At 61.7% G+C, this 12,447-nt stretch overlaps 2 protein-coding genes across 4 annotated transcripts; both read left to right on the forward strand.

The window, feature by feature from the left end:
• The first annotated feature begins 1,234 nt into the window (after nucleotides 1–1,234).
• On the forward strand, nucleotides 1,235–9,854 carry SEPTIN5 (septin 5). Of its 3 annotated transcripts, none has more exons than XM_028527987.2 (12): nucleotides 1,235–1,376; nucleotides 1,526–1,536; nucleotides 6,008–6,104; nucleotides 6,212–6,298; nucleotides 6,564–6,687; nucleotides 6,795–6,929; nucleotides 7,046–7,163; nucleotides 7,299–7,400; nucleotides 8,089–8,185; nucleotides 8,271–8,406; nucleotides 8,646–8,748; nucleotides 8,861–9,854. In XM_028527987.2, exons 1-12 carry the CDS (start codon nucleotides 1,334–1,336, stop codon nucleotides 8,915–8,917), a joined length of 1,110 nt encoding a protein of 369 aa, XP_028383788.1. In that variant the 5' UTR covers nucleotides 1,235–1,333; the 3' UTR covers nucleotides 8,918–9,854. The 3 variants fall into 3 exon arrangements, with proteins under 3 accessions (XP_028383788.1, XP_035869525.1, XP_028383787.1); XM_036013632.1 differs by having other exon boundaries at nucleotides 1,258–1,376; nucleotides 1,523–1,536; XM_028527986.2 differs by lacking the exons at nucleotides 1,235–1,376; nucleotides 1,526–1,536 and adding an exon at nucleotides 4,695–5,356.
• GP1BB (glycoprotein Ib platelet subunit beta) lies at nucleotides 9,794–11,250 on the forward strand. The gene is made up of 2 exons (XM_028527988.2): nucleotides 9,794–10,128; nucleotides 10,363–11,250. The coding sequence occupies exons 1-2, from the start codon at nucleotides 9,810–9,812 to the stop codon at nucleotides 10,959–10,961; spliced, it is 918 nt and encodes a 305-aa protein (XP_028383789.2). The 5' UTR covers nucleotides 9,794–9,809; the 3' UTR covers nucleotides 10,962–11,250.
• The last annotated feature ends 1,197 nt before the right edge of the window (nucleotides 11,251–12,447 follow it).

Raw genomic sequence — 12,447 nt, forward strand, 5'->3', positions numbered from 1 at the left:
CACACCTGTTGGGGCCAGCCCCATTTCTTTTATCCACAATTCCAAATTCTCCAAAGCTCTGAAATAAAGGTTTTGAAACTCAGTGGCAAAGCCAGACCTGAACTGATGTGCAGCCATTTATTATGGTCTTTATTTTTTTTCAGTTCCTTTGAATAGTAGTGCTCCCTGAGAAAAATCTTAATGTGACTGATTATGAGGTACAGCCCTAGGTTCCAGAGAGGTGCCATATAAGGTACAACATATACAAAGAATTCTGAATTCTGAACACACCGGGTCCCCAGGCTTTGAATGAGCGGTTGGAGCAGTAAAGCATCCCCACACTTATCACAGGTCTGGACCCGAAGGAGGTTGCTGGTCCCAGGAAGGGGTGGGGGTGCTTTGGCTACAGAATTGCCAGAGGAACGGTGCTGCTGATGCTCACAGAGCAGACCCCGTGCTACATGGGGGTGAGTCAGAGACCAGGAGCTGCAGGAACCTCTTTCCCCAGCCCACGGGCCAATGGAGGAATCAAGGGGCACATGAGGGGCTGGAGAGGGAGGAGGATTTCCTGCTTGTGGAGGGTACCGCAGGTCGCCTCCCTCCGAAGGACCTTCACCTGCAGAGGTGGTGACCACGGGTCTAACTGTCCTTTTCTGAAGGACCAAAGGCTCCAGATGTGCCATCTGGGAGCAGTCCAGGAAGGCCCAGGCCAAGGGTCCCAGGAGTGTGATTGTGACAGAGATGGGAGGCACTCATGTTGGAGAGTTCCGTGTCTTCATTGCAGGTCTGGGGCCTCCACTTCCTCACATGCAAATGGGGTGCAAGCCCTGGCCCTCCCTTCACATGCTCCTGCTGCTCTCCAGCGCAGAAAGCCAGAATTCCGCCTTCCCCCAGTGTGGGTCTGCAGAGCAGAGGGGGTTGCAGGGCAGGAGCTGGCAGGAGGCACCCAGACTCGAAGGGGCAGTTTTTACAGAGGGACCGCAGGGTGGGATGGTCAGTGGCCCAGGTTTGGACTGGGGGCCATGAGGAGAGGGAGTTGCAGTCCAGGCGTGGGCGACGGGACAAGGGAGGTGGGGCAGGGTGTGGGGCGGTGGTCATGGTGCGGGCCAGATGAAAGGGGCGTGGCCCCCAGGTCGCCGGTGCGGGAGTGGGTGGGGGGCACTCCGGTCCCCGCCCCCGCGGGCCGCCCCGGGTCGCGCGTGGGCGCGGCGGGCGCCGATTGGCTGCCGGGTGCGCGGGCGGGGCGGGCGGTGGCGCGCGGAGGGCCGGTCACCCCGCAGCCCGGCCTCGGCCTCGCCGCTCGTCGCCGCGCCCCGCCCGCGCGCCCGCCGCACGTCCCCCGCAGGCGGCCACCATGAGCACAGGCCTGAGGTACAAGAGCAAGCTGGCGACTCCAGGTGAGCCTGGCGCCTGCCAGCGCGCCCGCGCGCGCCTTTGTCCCTGCCGCCTACCCGTCTCTCACCATGTCTCTCCGTTTTTCCCCCGCCCGCCGGCCCGGAACCGCCTGGACCCGGACCCCGACCGTACACCGACCCTGATCCAGCAGAAGACAAGCAGGTACGTGCGCTCCGCCGTCCACCCGGCCGGCTGTCACCTATTGTGGTAGCAACGCTGCCAGAGCCCAGGCGCGACCCCGCCCCTGCGGGCGGTCACCCCACCCTGTCGTGATAACCTGATAACCGATTGTCAGCTTAGGCAGTGCTGCAGTGCCTGAGGCTGCGGATGGGAGGAGTGGGCGCCATGACCCAAGGGTCTGGCCTCTGACCCTCACAGCAGGAGTGTGCACCCCTCTCGGGATGGGGGTAACAGTTCTGTGCCCTTCTCCCACTGGCCCAGCACCTGCATCTCAGGCTGACCTGGTCTCAGGCCATGTGCTGAGGACCTGGAGTAAGGGCACTGGTTATGGCAGGCTACAGGCTGGGGGACCCTGCACCACCCAGGGACCCTGGGGGCAGGGTCTCTGTGTCCACCAGCCAGCAGAGACCCTGAGTTAGCCCCACAGGGGAGCCTCTGCCCACCCCACCCCACTCTTCTGCATCTTATATCCTCTCTTCCCCCATACCAGTTTGGGTGGGCTGATTTGTGGCCAGGCCTCTTCCCCAGACTGGGAGTCTCCGGGGCCTGGTCTGAGTCATCCCGGAGCCCAGCAAGGGTCTTCCAACCTAGTGGGTACAAATAGGCCTCTCACGCAGAGGGGTTGGCTTAGTCCCCACCCTCTAGGAATGCAGGACCCCACAGGAGGCTGGCCTGGGCACCCACTGTGAAACCCAGAGGAGGCTGGGGTTAAACGGAGCTGGAAACCTGGAGAGGGGGATGTGGGTGGTTAACCAGGTGATCTGGGGGCTCTGAAGCATCCCTGCTAGAGCCCCTCTGGCTTGAGAACAGCTATGTTTGGGGGGAGAAAAGAAGGGCCCAACTCTGGCACCAGGGTGGCCCTGCAGGCCTGTCGGGTATGGGGGTTCATACACCAGGTAGATGCTGATGGAACTCTAAAATGCTGGCCCAGAGTAAAGCAGGTGGGCGAGGTGAGGCCCAGTAGGTGGGGTAGGGGCTGGGAGTCACTGGCTGCCTGATGTCAGTCCCTGGCAGGGACACGCCCCACCCTGGGACTCGTGGGGCTCGTGGGGAGGGGCCCCATCAACCTCACCCTGCCAGTGAGGGGCTCCCAAGGGAGCCCAGGCAGGGGAACTGCCTCCCCATCATGAGCAAGTGGGGCAATGATGCAGAGACACATGCCACCAAGCCATTGTTTTAGGGAGAGAGAGGGAAAGCCTGGGAGACCAGCTCCCACGGCTTCTCCTGGGCCTGCAGTCACTTGGAGCCACTGGGCCCAGCAGTTGCTGCCCAGCACCACCCCGGGGACTTCTCCTGTTGAGGTGTTAGCTGCTTCAGGCCTGTGTGTGCCTCCCCTTCAAAGTCAGCTAGGTGCCAGCCTCACCCATCCCCTGCCCCTGGAAACTGAGGGAGAGGGCACCATGTAACCAGAGGGGGAGGCCCCAGAGCAGGGCCAGGGAGCCAGGTGTTTAGGGAAGGCTCCTGTGGACCTGGGGGGGGGCACAACAGGGCTTCACTGTTGCCATTGTTGGTGTTACTGAGCCACAGCCCATTCACACTCTGTGAAAGAGGGTTGGGGGGGGAGCTCTATTAGGTCTCTGTGCTTCCTCTGCATCTCTGGCACAAGGAGGGCTCTGGTGGCCCTCTGTGCCCCCTCTTCCAATCCCCACCCAGTCTCAGGCAGTGATGGAGGCTCTGTCGGCTCTGGTGACTGCTTCCAGAGCTGACTCGGGCGATTCTAAGAATGGAAATGCCTCGAGAGTCTCAGGATCCAGGAGGAGGTGGGCACAGCTGTGTGTCTAGGGCTCGGGAAGCGTGAGGAGAATTTGTTGTGCTTCGGTGCCAGAGAAAGGGGGTGGCAGGGCCCCTTCCTTGAGGCTCCCCCAAGGAGTCCATGGACCCTGTCTGGGCACAGTTGGGTGATGGGGCAGGCAACTTGAGAGCTAGGAGTGAGACTCTCAACCTCCCGACCTATGGCTCCCAGAGGCTGCCTAACCTGGCGGGGCGGGGGGGAATGAGGCAATCTGGGAGCCCCAAGCTCCGTTAGATACCAGGCTGTGCGGAGCTGAGGCTCCCTCTAAGCCTGAGCCCAGACCCAGGTCTGTCTGCCTTCCTGGAGAGGCCCTGGGCCTGAGACGCCGGTCTTCTGAGTGGGTGTTGGGCTGAGGGCCCTGTCTAAAGTGGACTCAGTCCAGAGGCCGCCTGCAGGTCAGCATGGCCTGGAGTGAGGAGTGGGGGCCTGTGGCTTCCCCCGTTCTCCACACTCTCCTCTCGGATGAAAGACGCTCCTGTTCCCAGCTGGGGGCCCACTCCTTCTCCCCAGGTGCCAGCGGCTCCAGGCCCCACAGCAGCACCAGTGGGGGAGAGCTGGGGGCTGCCTGTGCCTACAGACACATGTAGTCTAGGGGCCACATCTCTTCATATCCAGCTCCTTGCCAGACCTCCCTTCCTGTCCAGCTGGTGCTGTCTTGTTCAGATTCTAGTGGGGCATGGTGAGAATTTGGTGGCTCAGGAGACCACTGTGGTCCCTGGGGTGGCCACATGGGGGTAAGGGCTGAGCTGGCTGGAGCTCTCTAGTTCCTGAGTGCCTGGTTCTGTGGGTCAGAGCAGGCAGAGAGGCTCGGAAGGAGTGCCTGCATGAAGGGGGGCCCACTCCACATGCCCCCCTCCTCTGGCAAGGGCTTTCTGAGGAAAGCCATGGCAACGCATGCATGGCCTTCAGGTTTGTGGAGTGACATGCTGGCTGCAGCTTCCAAGTTTCCAGAGGTAGAGCAGGGTAGGTGGCTAATGCTCTGACTGGCCCCTTCCTGCTCTAAGTCTCCTTGGGCCTGGGGTGGGCAGGTCCAGGCTGAGGTTGGCTCTGATTCATGAAGAAGGTGGGCTCTGTCCTCGCCCAGTTCCCTGGTATGTCTCTGGGGCCACGCCAGTTATGTAGCCCCAAACATACAAACAGGCGCACACACGAGAGGGCTGGGACAGTTCAGCCCCAAGCATAGGGGAGGGGGCAGTGCCAGGAGGACTGTGCCCCTGGGTAATCTGGTCTGTGTGACACCGCCGGCAGCTTTCTTGTGGAGTCTGCGAGGAAGGCCCGGTGCACAGGCTGGTCCCGCGTGGGTGCGGCCTCTGGCGCCCTCTGGCGGGCGGAAGCTACACCGCACCTCTGGAGGGGCGGGACACCGCGGCCACAGTCTCTCCCCAACACCCCCAACGGCCCGCCAGTGGGACCCGGCCTACCCTTACCCCTCTTTACTCCGGTTGTCCCGACGTCTGGACTGAGGCCGTGGGTCCTGTCACAGACAAGGACGTGGGCTCCCTGTCTGCGCCGAGTCCCCCGACGCCTGTGCTCGGCCCTGCCCTCCGCGACAGCTTTCGGGTGGCTCCGCCCGCGGCCCAATTTCCAGGCGACCGTTTCCCGGCGACAGCGGGCGAGGCGGTCTCTGCGCGGAGCCCCGCCTCTGGTTCGCGTGCAGATCGGGGCCGGCTGTGGCTGCGACGCCGCGCGTCTCAGGGCGGGTCCGGGTCCTCAGAGGCAGGGGGATGGCTCCCGCGGTCTCCGAGGTTGGCGGCACCCCGGGTGGGCCACGTCCGGCCTCCCGGACTCAATTCCCGTGTCCCTAAAACGGGAACGAGAGCAGGGCTTCGAGGCACTACATTTGAACCCCCCCGAGAACGCTGGGCCCCTGTCGGCCTGACCTGGTCTGGGGTCCGAAGTCGTCAGCAGGGTGTGTGGGGGGTCGCTGCGATGGACTCTCTGGCAGCGCCCCAGGACCGCCTGGTGGAGCAATTGCTGTCGCCGCGGACTCAGGCCCAAAGGCGGCTCAAGGTGTGTGTGGAGAGGGGACAGAATGTGGGTCAGTGTGTGCGCGCCTGCTGGGACCAGGTCCCAAGGCTCCGGGATGTGACAGGGGCGGGCCGTGCCAGGGCCCACAGAGGGTGGGTTCGGGACCCGCTGGCGGGGGAGGCTCTGCGCCGCTATCTATAAATAGCCCCTGCTCCAACGTTGCTGCAGCCAGCCACCCCCGCGGCTGGATCTGGGCCACGGGGGGCCTCCCACCCCCTGGGACACTCGGGAGGGGTGAGTATTGAGTCCGGGCTTCTCCTTCCTATGAAGGACCTGGGGCATGTCCTAAGGGCCTTGGTTTGGGTGCCTTCTGTCCACCATTCAAGGGAAGATACTGCCTGTGTCTGCGGCAGCTGGACATCTCCCCCTACACACATGCACGCGCGCACACACACGGACACAGTCTTGGGACCCTCCAAAGCCCCTCGCTGAAGCTAGGGCAAGGGTACATTCATCAGCCACCCTCTGACCTGCCTGCCCACCTCCAGGCCTTCACCCCCTTTCTGCCACTGAAATGTCCATCTTGGAGATTCTGTCCTCTGCTGCCTCCTTGCCTGAGCTGGGTAGGGGACAGGGCATGGAGCTGCCTAGGAACCCCAGGGTACCTCTGACCTGCTCCACCCCTGCCCACAGGACATCGACAAGCAGTACGTGGGCTTTGCCACGCTGCCCAACCAGGTGCACCGGAAGTCGGTGAAGAAGGGCTTTGATTTCACGCTCATGGTGGCTGGTGAGTGGGCCAGGCTTCCAGGTGGGGTGGCTGGGGCCACTGGCTGGCCAGGCTCTGCTGTGGGGGCCTGAGACCTAATTTGACTCCTTCACTGTACCTGTGGGCAGGTGAGTCGGGCCTGGGGAAGTCCACACTGGTCCACAGCCTCTTCCTCACAGACCTGTACAAGGACCGGAAGCTTCTCAGTGCTGAGGGTAAGTGTACCCCAAGCTTCCTGGCACTGGTTCACCATCCCCTCCTGTGCAACCCCTCAAAGAGTGCCCTTCCAGGTCCAGCCACCCTTCTCTCTCCCCACAACATAAGTCTTCTGTTTGGGGCCCAGGAGGTGTGGCCCAAACCACAGGCAGGCCTTGTGATCAGGGCCAAAACACTAGGATGGATGAGAAAGGATCCTGGCTGCCCGAGGTAGGGGGTAAGGGGTGAGAGACGCCCCTTCAGGCCATATCTCTTTCCCTACAGAACGTATCAGCCAGACGGTAGAGATCCTGAAGCACACCGTGGACATCGAGGAGAAGGGAGTCAAGCTAAAGCTGACCATTGTGGACACACCGGGCTTTGGGGATGCTGTGAACAACTCTGAATGGTGAGGAAGGCCTGGCTGGGGAACAGTCCTTGCCCAGACTGACTCCACCTCCCCTGGCACCAGCTTGCTGCCCTCACGACCCAACCTCACACACCTCCTGCCCGCAGCTGGAAGCCCATTACCGACTACGTGGACCAGCAGTTTGAGCAGTATTTCCGGGACGAGAGCGGCCTTAACCGCAAGAACATACAAGACAACCGGGTGCATTGCTGCCTGTACTTTATCTCTCCGTTTGGGCACGGGTACGTGACTCTGTGGGTTGAGCCCCCACAGCCATTCCCTCCCTGAGCCCCCCTACCCTCTCCCGGCCCTACCATCAACCCTACCAGCCCCTCATCACCCTGCGTGCTCCCTGTAGGCTGCGACCAGTGGATGTGGGTTTCATGAAGGCCCTACACGAGAAGGTGAACATTGTGCCCCTCATTGCCAAGGCTGACTGTCTGGTCCCCAGTGAGATCCGGAAGCTGAAGGAGCGGGTGAGCCTGTGTGGCAGTGGGGCCTGGCCCAGGACTTGGGTTGAGGGCACCGGGTGTGCTGACCTTGGGTGCCACCACACCCAAGGCCCAGGGGACCTTGCCAACCCTTGATCTGACAGCCCTGTCCCACCACAGATCCGGGAGGAGATTGACAAGTTTGGGATCCATGTGTACCAGTTCCCTGAGTGTGACTCAGATGAGGATGAGGACTTCAAGCAGCAGGATCGGGAACTAAAGGTGAGCATACAATCCATTGGGCAGAGGTGGGCCAAGTGCCCAGGTCCAACTTGGAGGGTGGATAGGGGTCTTTTGGTGTGGGCAGTAGAGTCCTTCACTTAGCCCTAGAGGGTTAGGGTTGCCCAAGTTCCTGCCTGGCTTGTATGTTTGGGTCCCTCATGGTTAGTGAGTCACAGAGCTCTTGCCAGGAGCTAAAGGCACAGCTGCTAGCAAGGTACCATCCTGACCCTGCTCCTCAGTCTCATGAGTCAACAGCAGAAGGGCCTGGCCAGTGGCCACCAGGCTAAGTATCCACTGGCTCCCAGAATTCTGTGCAACAGAGGGTAGGAGTGACTTTGAGTGTCCCAGCAGCTAGAGTGGTTATGACTGAGCCCAAGCTGGGGACAGGGGATCACGAGACCAGGAACAGGGTCAGACAGGCCCTTGACTCAACCAAAGTTAGCAGGGGCATTACTAGGAGGTATAAGCTCAGTCATAGACCTTAAGATGTAAGCTGCACCAGTTCTGGCCTCAGCCAGCAGCAAAGAGGCCATAAGGGGGGGCAGTGACACCAGGATCTCTTTGGGGAGAGGTCATTGATGGTCATGCTGGAGAGGCTGACCCACCCTGAGTGCCCATGCTCCTCTTTAACCACTAACCCTGCACCCATACTAATTGGGCATGAGCCCTTGCACCGGCCCCTCCCCAGGAAAGTGCACCTTTCGCGGTTATCGGCAGCAACACGGTGGTGGAGGCCAAGGGGCAGCGAGTCCGAGGGCGGCTGTACCCATGGGGGATTGTGGAAGGTGAGTCCAGGCATAGGGCACAGCATGTGAGTGGGAAGGCTCCCCTGGGCTGGCATCCTACCCACTGCCCACTCCTGCCCCGCAGTGGAGAACCAGGCACACTGCGACTTCGTGAAGCTGCGCAACATGCTCATCCGCACCCACATGCACGACCTCAAGGACGTGACGTGTGACGTGCACTATGAGAACTACCGTGCGCACTGTATCCAGCAGATGACCAGGTGTGTTATCCCACCCCAAACCTGGACCTGTACCTCACGGCCTCGGGCACATCTCTATGGTCAAGACCTGTCCTGGCTGCCCACCTAGACTGGAACCTTGCCCCAGCCCCCAAATCGGCTTCCCAGCACCTTGTCTCCTCAGCCCAGCCCAGAGGTGTGGGAACTCAGAAGGGCAGCCTTGATAGTGGCAAGGTTGGCGGAACCTCCCACCAGCACTGTCCCTCTTGTCCAACCTGCAGCAAACTGACCCAGGACAACCGCATGGAGAGCCCCATCCCCATCCTGCCACTGCCCACCCCCGACGCTGAGACGGAGAAGCTTATTAGGATGAAGGATGAGGAGGTTGGTGAGGCATGGGGTGGGGAGTGGTGGGGGCTGAGGGCTGGAGGCTGAGCCAGGACCCTCCCATCTCATTTCTCACCCCACCTTCTGTTTTTCCTGCCCCACTCCCCAGTTAAGGCGCATGCAGGAGATGCTGCAGAAGATGAAGCAGCAAATGCAGGACCAGTGACTCAGCCCCAGCTCCACATTGCCATGGATATACTGCCGGTCTTCCGACTGGCCCTTTTCACCCCTGAACCCCAATGGCCTGGACTCGACCCTTTTCCTCTGGATCTCTAACAGGCCTGGTTGCAACCCCAATCCCAAGTGACCTAGACCTGGACTGTCCCCATCCTGACCCGGAGGCATGGGGTCACAGCCTCCAGCCATCCCTAATTTATTCTCAGCATCAGCCCTTCCCTTCGTTTGTATCTGTTTCCATGGGGCCTGGGCAACACGCCCCCCTCTTTGGCTTTGGGGGAGCAGGAGCTAGGGTGGGCTGTGACTTTTGAGATTTTTACCTTCTACCCCAGAAGGTCACAGCACCCAGACTCCAGGCCCTACTCAGGCAGGAAGGTAAACCAAGGCAGAATAGGGGAGCAGATCCTTGGGGTCTCCAACCTATTCCCCCACCCCAGTGCCACAGCACAGACTTGGGAGCTGTGTTCCCCTGCTCCTGTGGGCCTCCCAGCATACGCTGAGACCTCACCTTACGTGGCTGTGGGCCGGCCAGGTCCTCTCTCACCCTGAAGCTCAGCAGGCAGGCCAGGCTGCCGAAGCACTTAGGATCTCTTCAGACCTAAGGAGGCCAGCCCACTGCAGGGGAGGGTGACCTGGGGCTGGGATGTTTGTGATAGCTCACACCCCTCCCCCCCAACTTTGGCTTGTGGAGGGCTGCAGGAGCAGGGGGCTGTGGGCTGTCCTCTGCAATCCTCATGCCTACACTGCTGTTCCCTGCCTGTGGCTGGGGATCCCTTCTCCCCAGCAGCATTGTTGTCCTGGGCTCCCTAGCCCTCCCCCTACTCCCTCCACCCGCATGAACTCTTTCCCAAGCCCCATTCTCCAGTTTTGTTAAGTTGTGAATGCCATCCTGTCCTGGTGACAGGAGAACAATGTTGGTGAACGTTGTGCGGGTGTCCGAGTGCTCCTTGTGCCCCTGGGAGCGAGTGGGGGGCGGAAGCGTGCACGGCACTGGCCCTGGTGATAGAACTCTATCAGCGGCTGCAGTGCCTGTCACAGCAGCTTTGGGGTTATTTCTGGCTGGACGGCTGTGCTGTGGTCTTCTTACCGGGAGCACCACCGGGGCCTGGCAGGGGCGGGGCAGCCTTATCATCTGGTTCTCCGACAAGCGCTTCCAGCTCCAGAGCAAGGCGGGCCACCATCCTCTCGCCATGGGCTCTGGTAAGTCTGGTGGCTGGGTGAGGCCACTCCCTGAGCAGAGTCGGGTTGGGACGATTTGGGTCAGACTTAGAGGGAACTTCCAGCCCGTGCGCGGGGTGATGGGGTGGCAAGGCTTGCAGGCAACGCGGAAAGCAAGTCTCCGGCACTGGAGTCAGACTCCGAGCTCCGGGTGGTGAGGGACCCCAGCCAGGTGCCCAGCAGGCCACCCGGCTAACCGCCGCGCTTCCTTTCCAGGGCCAGGCCGGGCGCTCAGCTTATTGCTCCTTCTGTTCGCTCTGCCAAGCCGCCCGGCCGCGGTCTGTCCTGCGCCATGTAGCTGCGCCGGTACAGTCGTGGACTGCGGGCGGCGCGGGCTGACGTGGGCCTCGCTGCCGGTCGTTTTCCCACCGGACACAACCGAACTGGTGCTGACGGGCAACAACCTGACCACGCTGCCACTGGGGCTGCTAGACACGGTGCCCAGGCTGCGTAAGGCGCACTTGGGCGACAATCCCTGGCGCTGCGACTGCCGCCTCGTACCACTGCGCGCCTGGCTGGCTGGTCGTCTGGAACGCGGGCTCTACCGCGACCTGCGCTGCGCCGCGCCCCCATCACTGCGCGGCCGCGTACTGTCCTACCTGACCGAGGAAGAGCTTCGTGCCGCCTGCTCGCCTGGCGCGCTCTGCTGGTGGTCGCTGGTGATACCGTTGGTGCTGCTCGGCCTTGGGCTGCTGCACGCGCTGCTGCTGGTGCTGCTGCTGTGCCGGCTGCGGAGGCTGCGCGCTCGCGCGGCGCATCGCCTGTCGCTGACCGCCCCGCTAGTGGCAGAACCAGCTGGAGACAGCGAATCCTGAGAGGAGCGGACTGGCGCTGAGCAAGGAGGGCCTGCCAGCTCCACAGGACCCTGCCCCAAGGAGCCCTAGCCCTAACCTGGACCCATTCTCCTCCACTCAGACACCATTTCCCAGGCCAGCCACCCCTGCAGGCCCTGGCCCACAGGGGCAGATTGCTGCAAGCCCACCCTTATCGCGGCGAGCCCACGCCCCGGATGCTTAGACAGATCCAGGGGACCAACTGCAGCCCATACCCTGTGGGGTCCCTCATGCCAAACTACAGCGCAGAATAAACCCTTCCCCATGTGACCCGTTTTTACACCAAAGACCTGGAAATCCTCTCCCCCAAACCACAGAAAAAGCTCTGAGAACCTATTCAAGGGGACATTCACGCCTTCATACATCCCAAATAACCTTTCCCAGCTATTGACTCTCAGAGAAGTTCAAGGGGGAAGGAAAGCCCAAAGGACAATGATGCACTGCAGGGTAGTGAGGACGCTGGAGAGCGGGGAGACGGGCGAGTTTGGACAACACGTAACAGGACACTGGGGACAGTGAGGACACTGGGGAGTTGGACACAGGACACTGAGGACACTGTGGGGCAGTGAGGACACTGTGGACAGTGCGGCGACTGGGGAATGAGGACACGGGCAGCAGTGAAAACAGTGAGGAGGAGGATACTGGGGAGTGAGAACACTGTTGGGACACACGACACTGTGGGGACAAGCGAGGACAATTTGGACAGCAAGGACACTCTGGGACAGAGAGGACACTGAGGACTCTGTGGGGTAGCAAGGATGCTGTGTGGACAGCTAGAACATGGTGGGGACTGAGAACGAACACGGGACACTGAGGACATTGTGGGGCAGTGAGGACGCTGGGGAAGGCAAGTGAGAACACAGGGAGCAGTGAGAACACAGTGGGGACGGTAGGGACTGTGTGGGGCAGGGCGGGCACTGCAGGGCAGTGCTGTGAGAGAGAAGATGCTCTGCTTGGCAGTTTCCGGGGCCAGGGAGGCCGTGGGGTGGCTCTGAGGACAGTTTGGTGTGTGCAGTTTCCCTGGTGGCAGCTGTCGGAGGAGTCGGGATGAACTGGGGATGGTGAGGACGGTCTGGTGGCCCACCTGGAACAGCCTGGACTTCTAGTGAGAAGCTCTGAAGGGTAGGTGGGGTGGGGTCTGAGCCATGCAAGGGGGGTCCATGGAAGGTCCCTGCAGGGGTCAGTGGGCACCAGGGGTTGCAGGGTCTCTGGACTCACATCCTCCCTCGCCGCCACTCACTCCAGGAAGGCTCCCCTGACTGCGCAGACTAACCCGGTGCTTCTTGGGGCCTTAACTCAGGGCCAGGGACTCCACTGTGGGTGCCTCGGTGCAACACAGGCTGCTCCTGGGGCCCCAGGTGCCCAGATGAGCAGCTCATGTGTTGCTACTCCTGCTCAGCCGTGGCCTCCACCTGGCTGCCCTTGTGAATAGTGAGGGCTGCTCTCCGTGGGCCCCAGTGCAGCCTCA

The sequence above is a fragment of the Phyllostomus discolor genome, chromosome 13, assembly GCF_004126475.2.
Source record: "Phyllostomus discolor isolate MPI-MPIP mPhyDis1 chromosome 13, mPhyDis1.pri.v3, whole genome shotgun sequence".
Classification (NCBI taxonomy): domain Eukaryota; kingdom Metazoa; phylum Chordata; class Mammalia; order Chiroptera; family Phyllostomidae; genus Phyllostomus; species Phyllostomus discolor.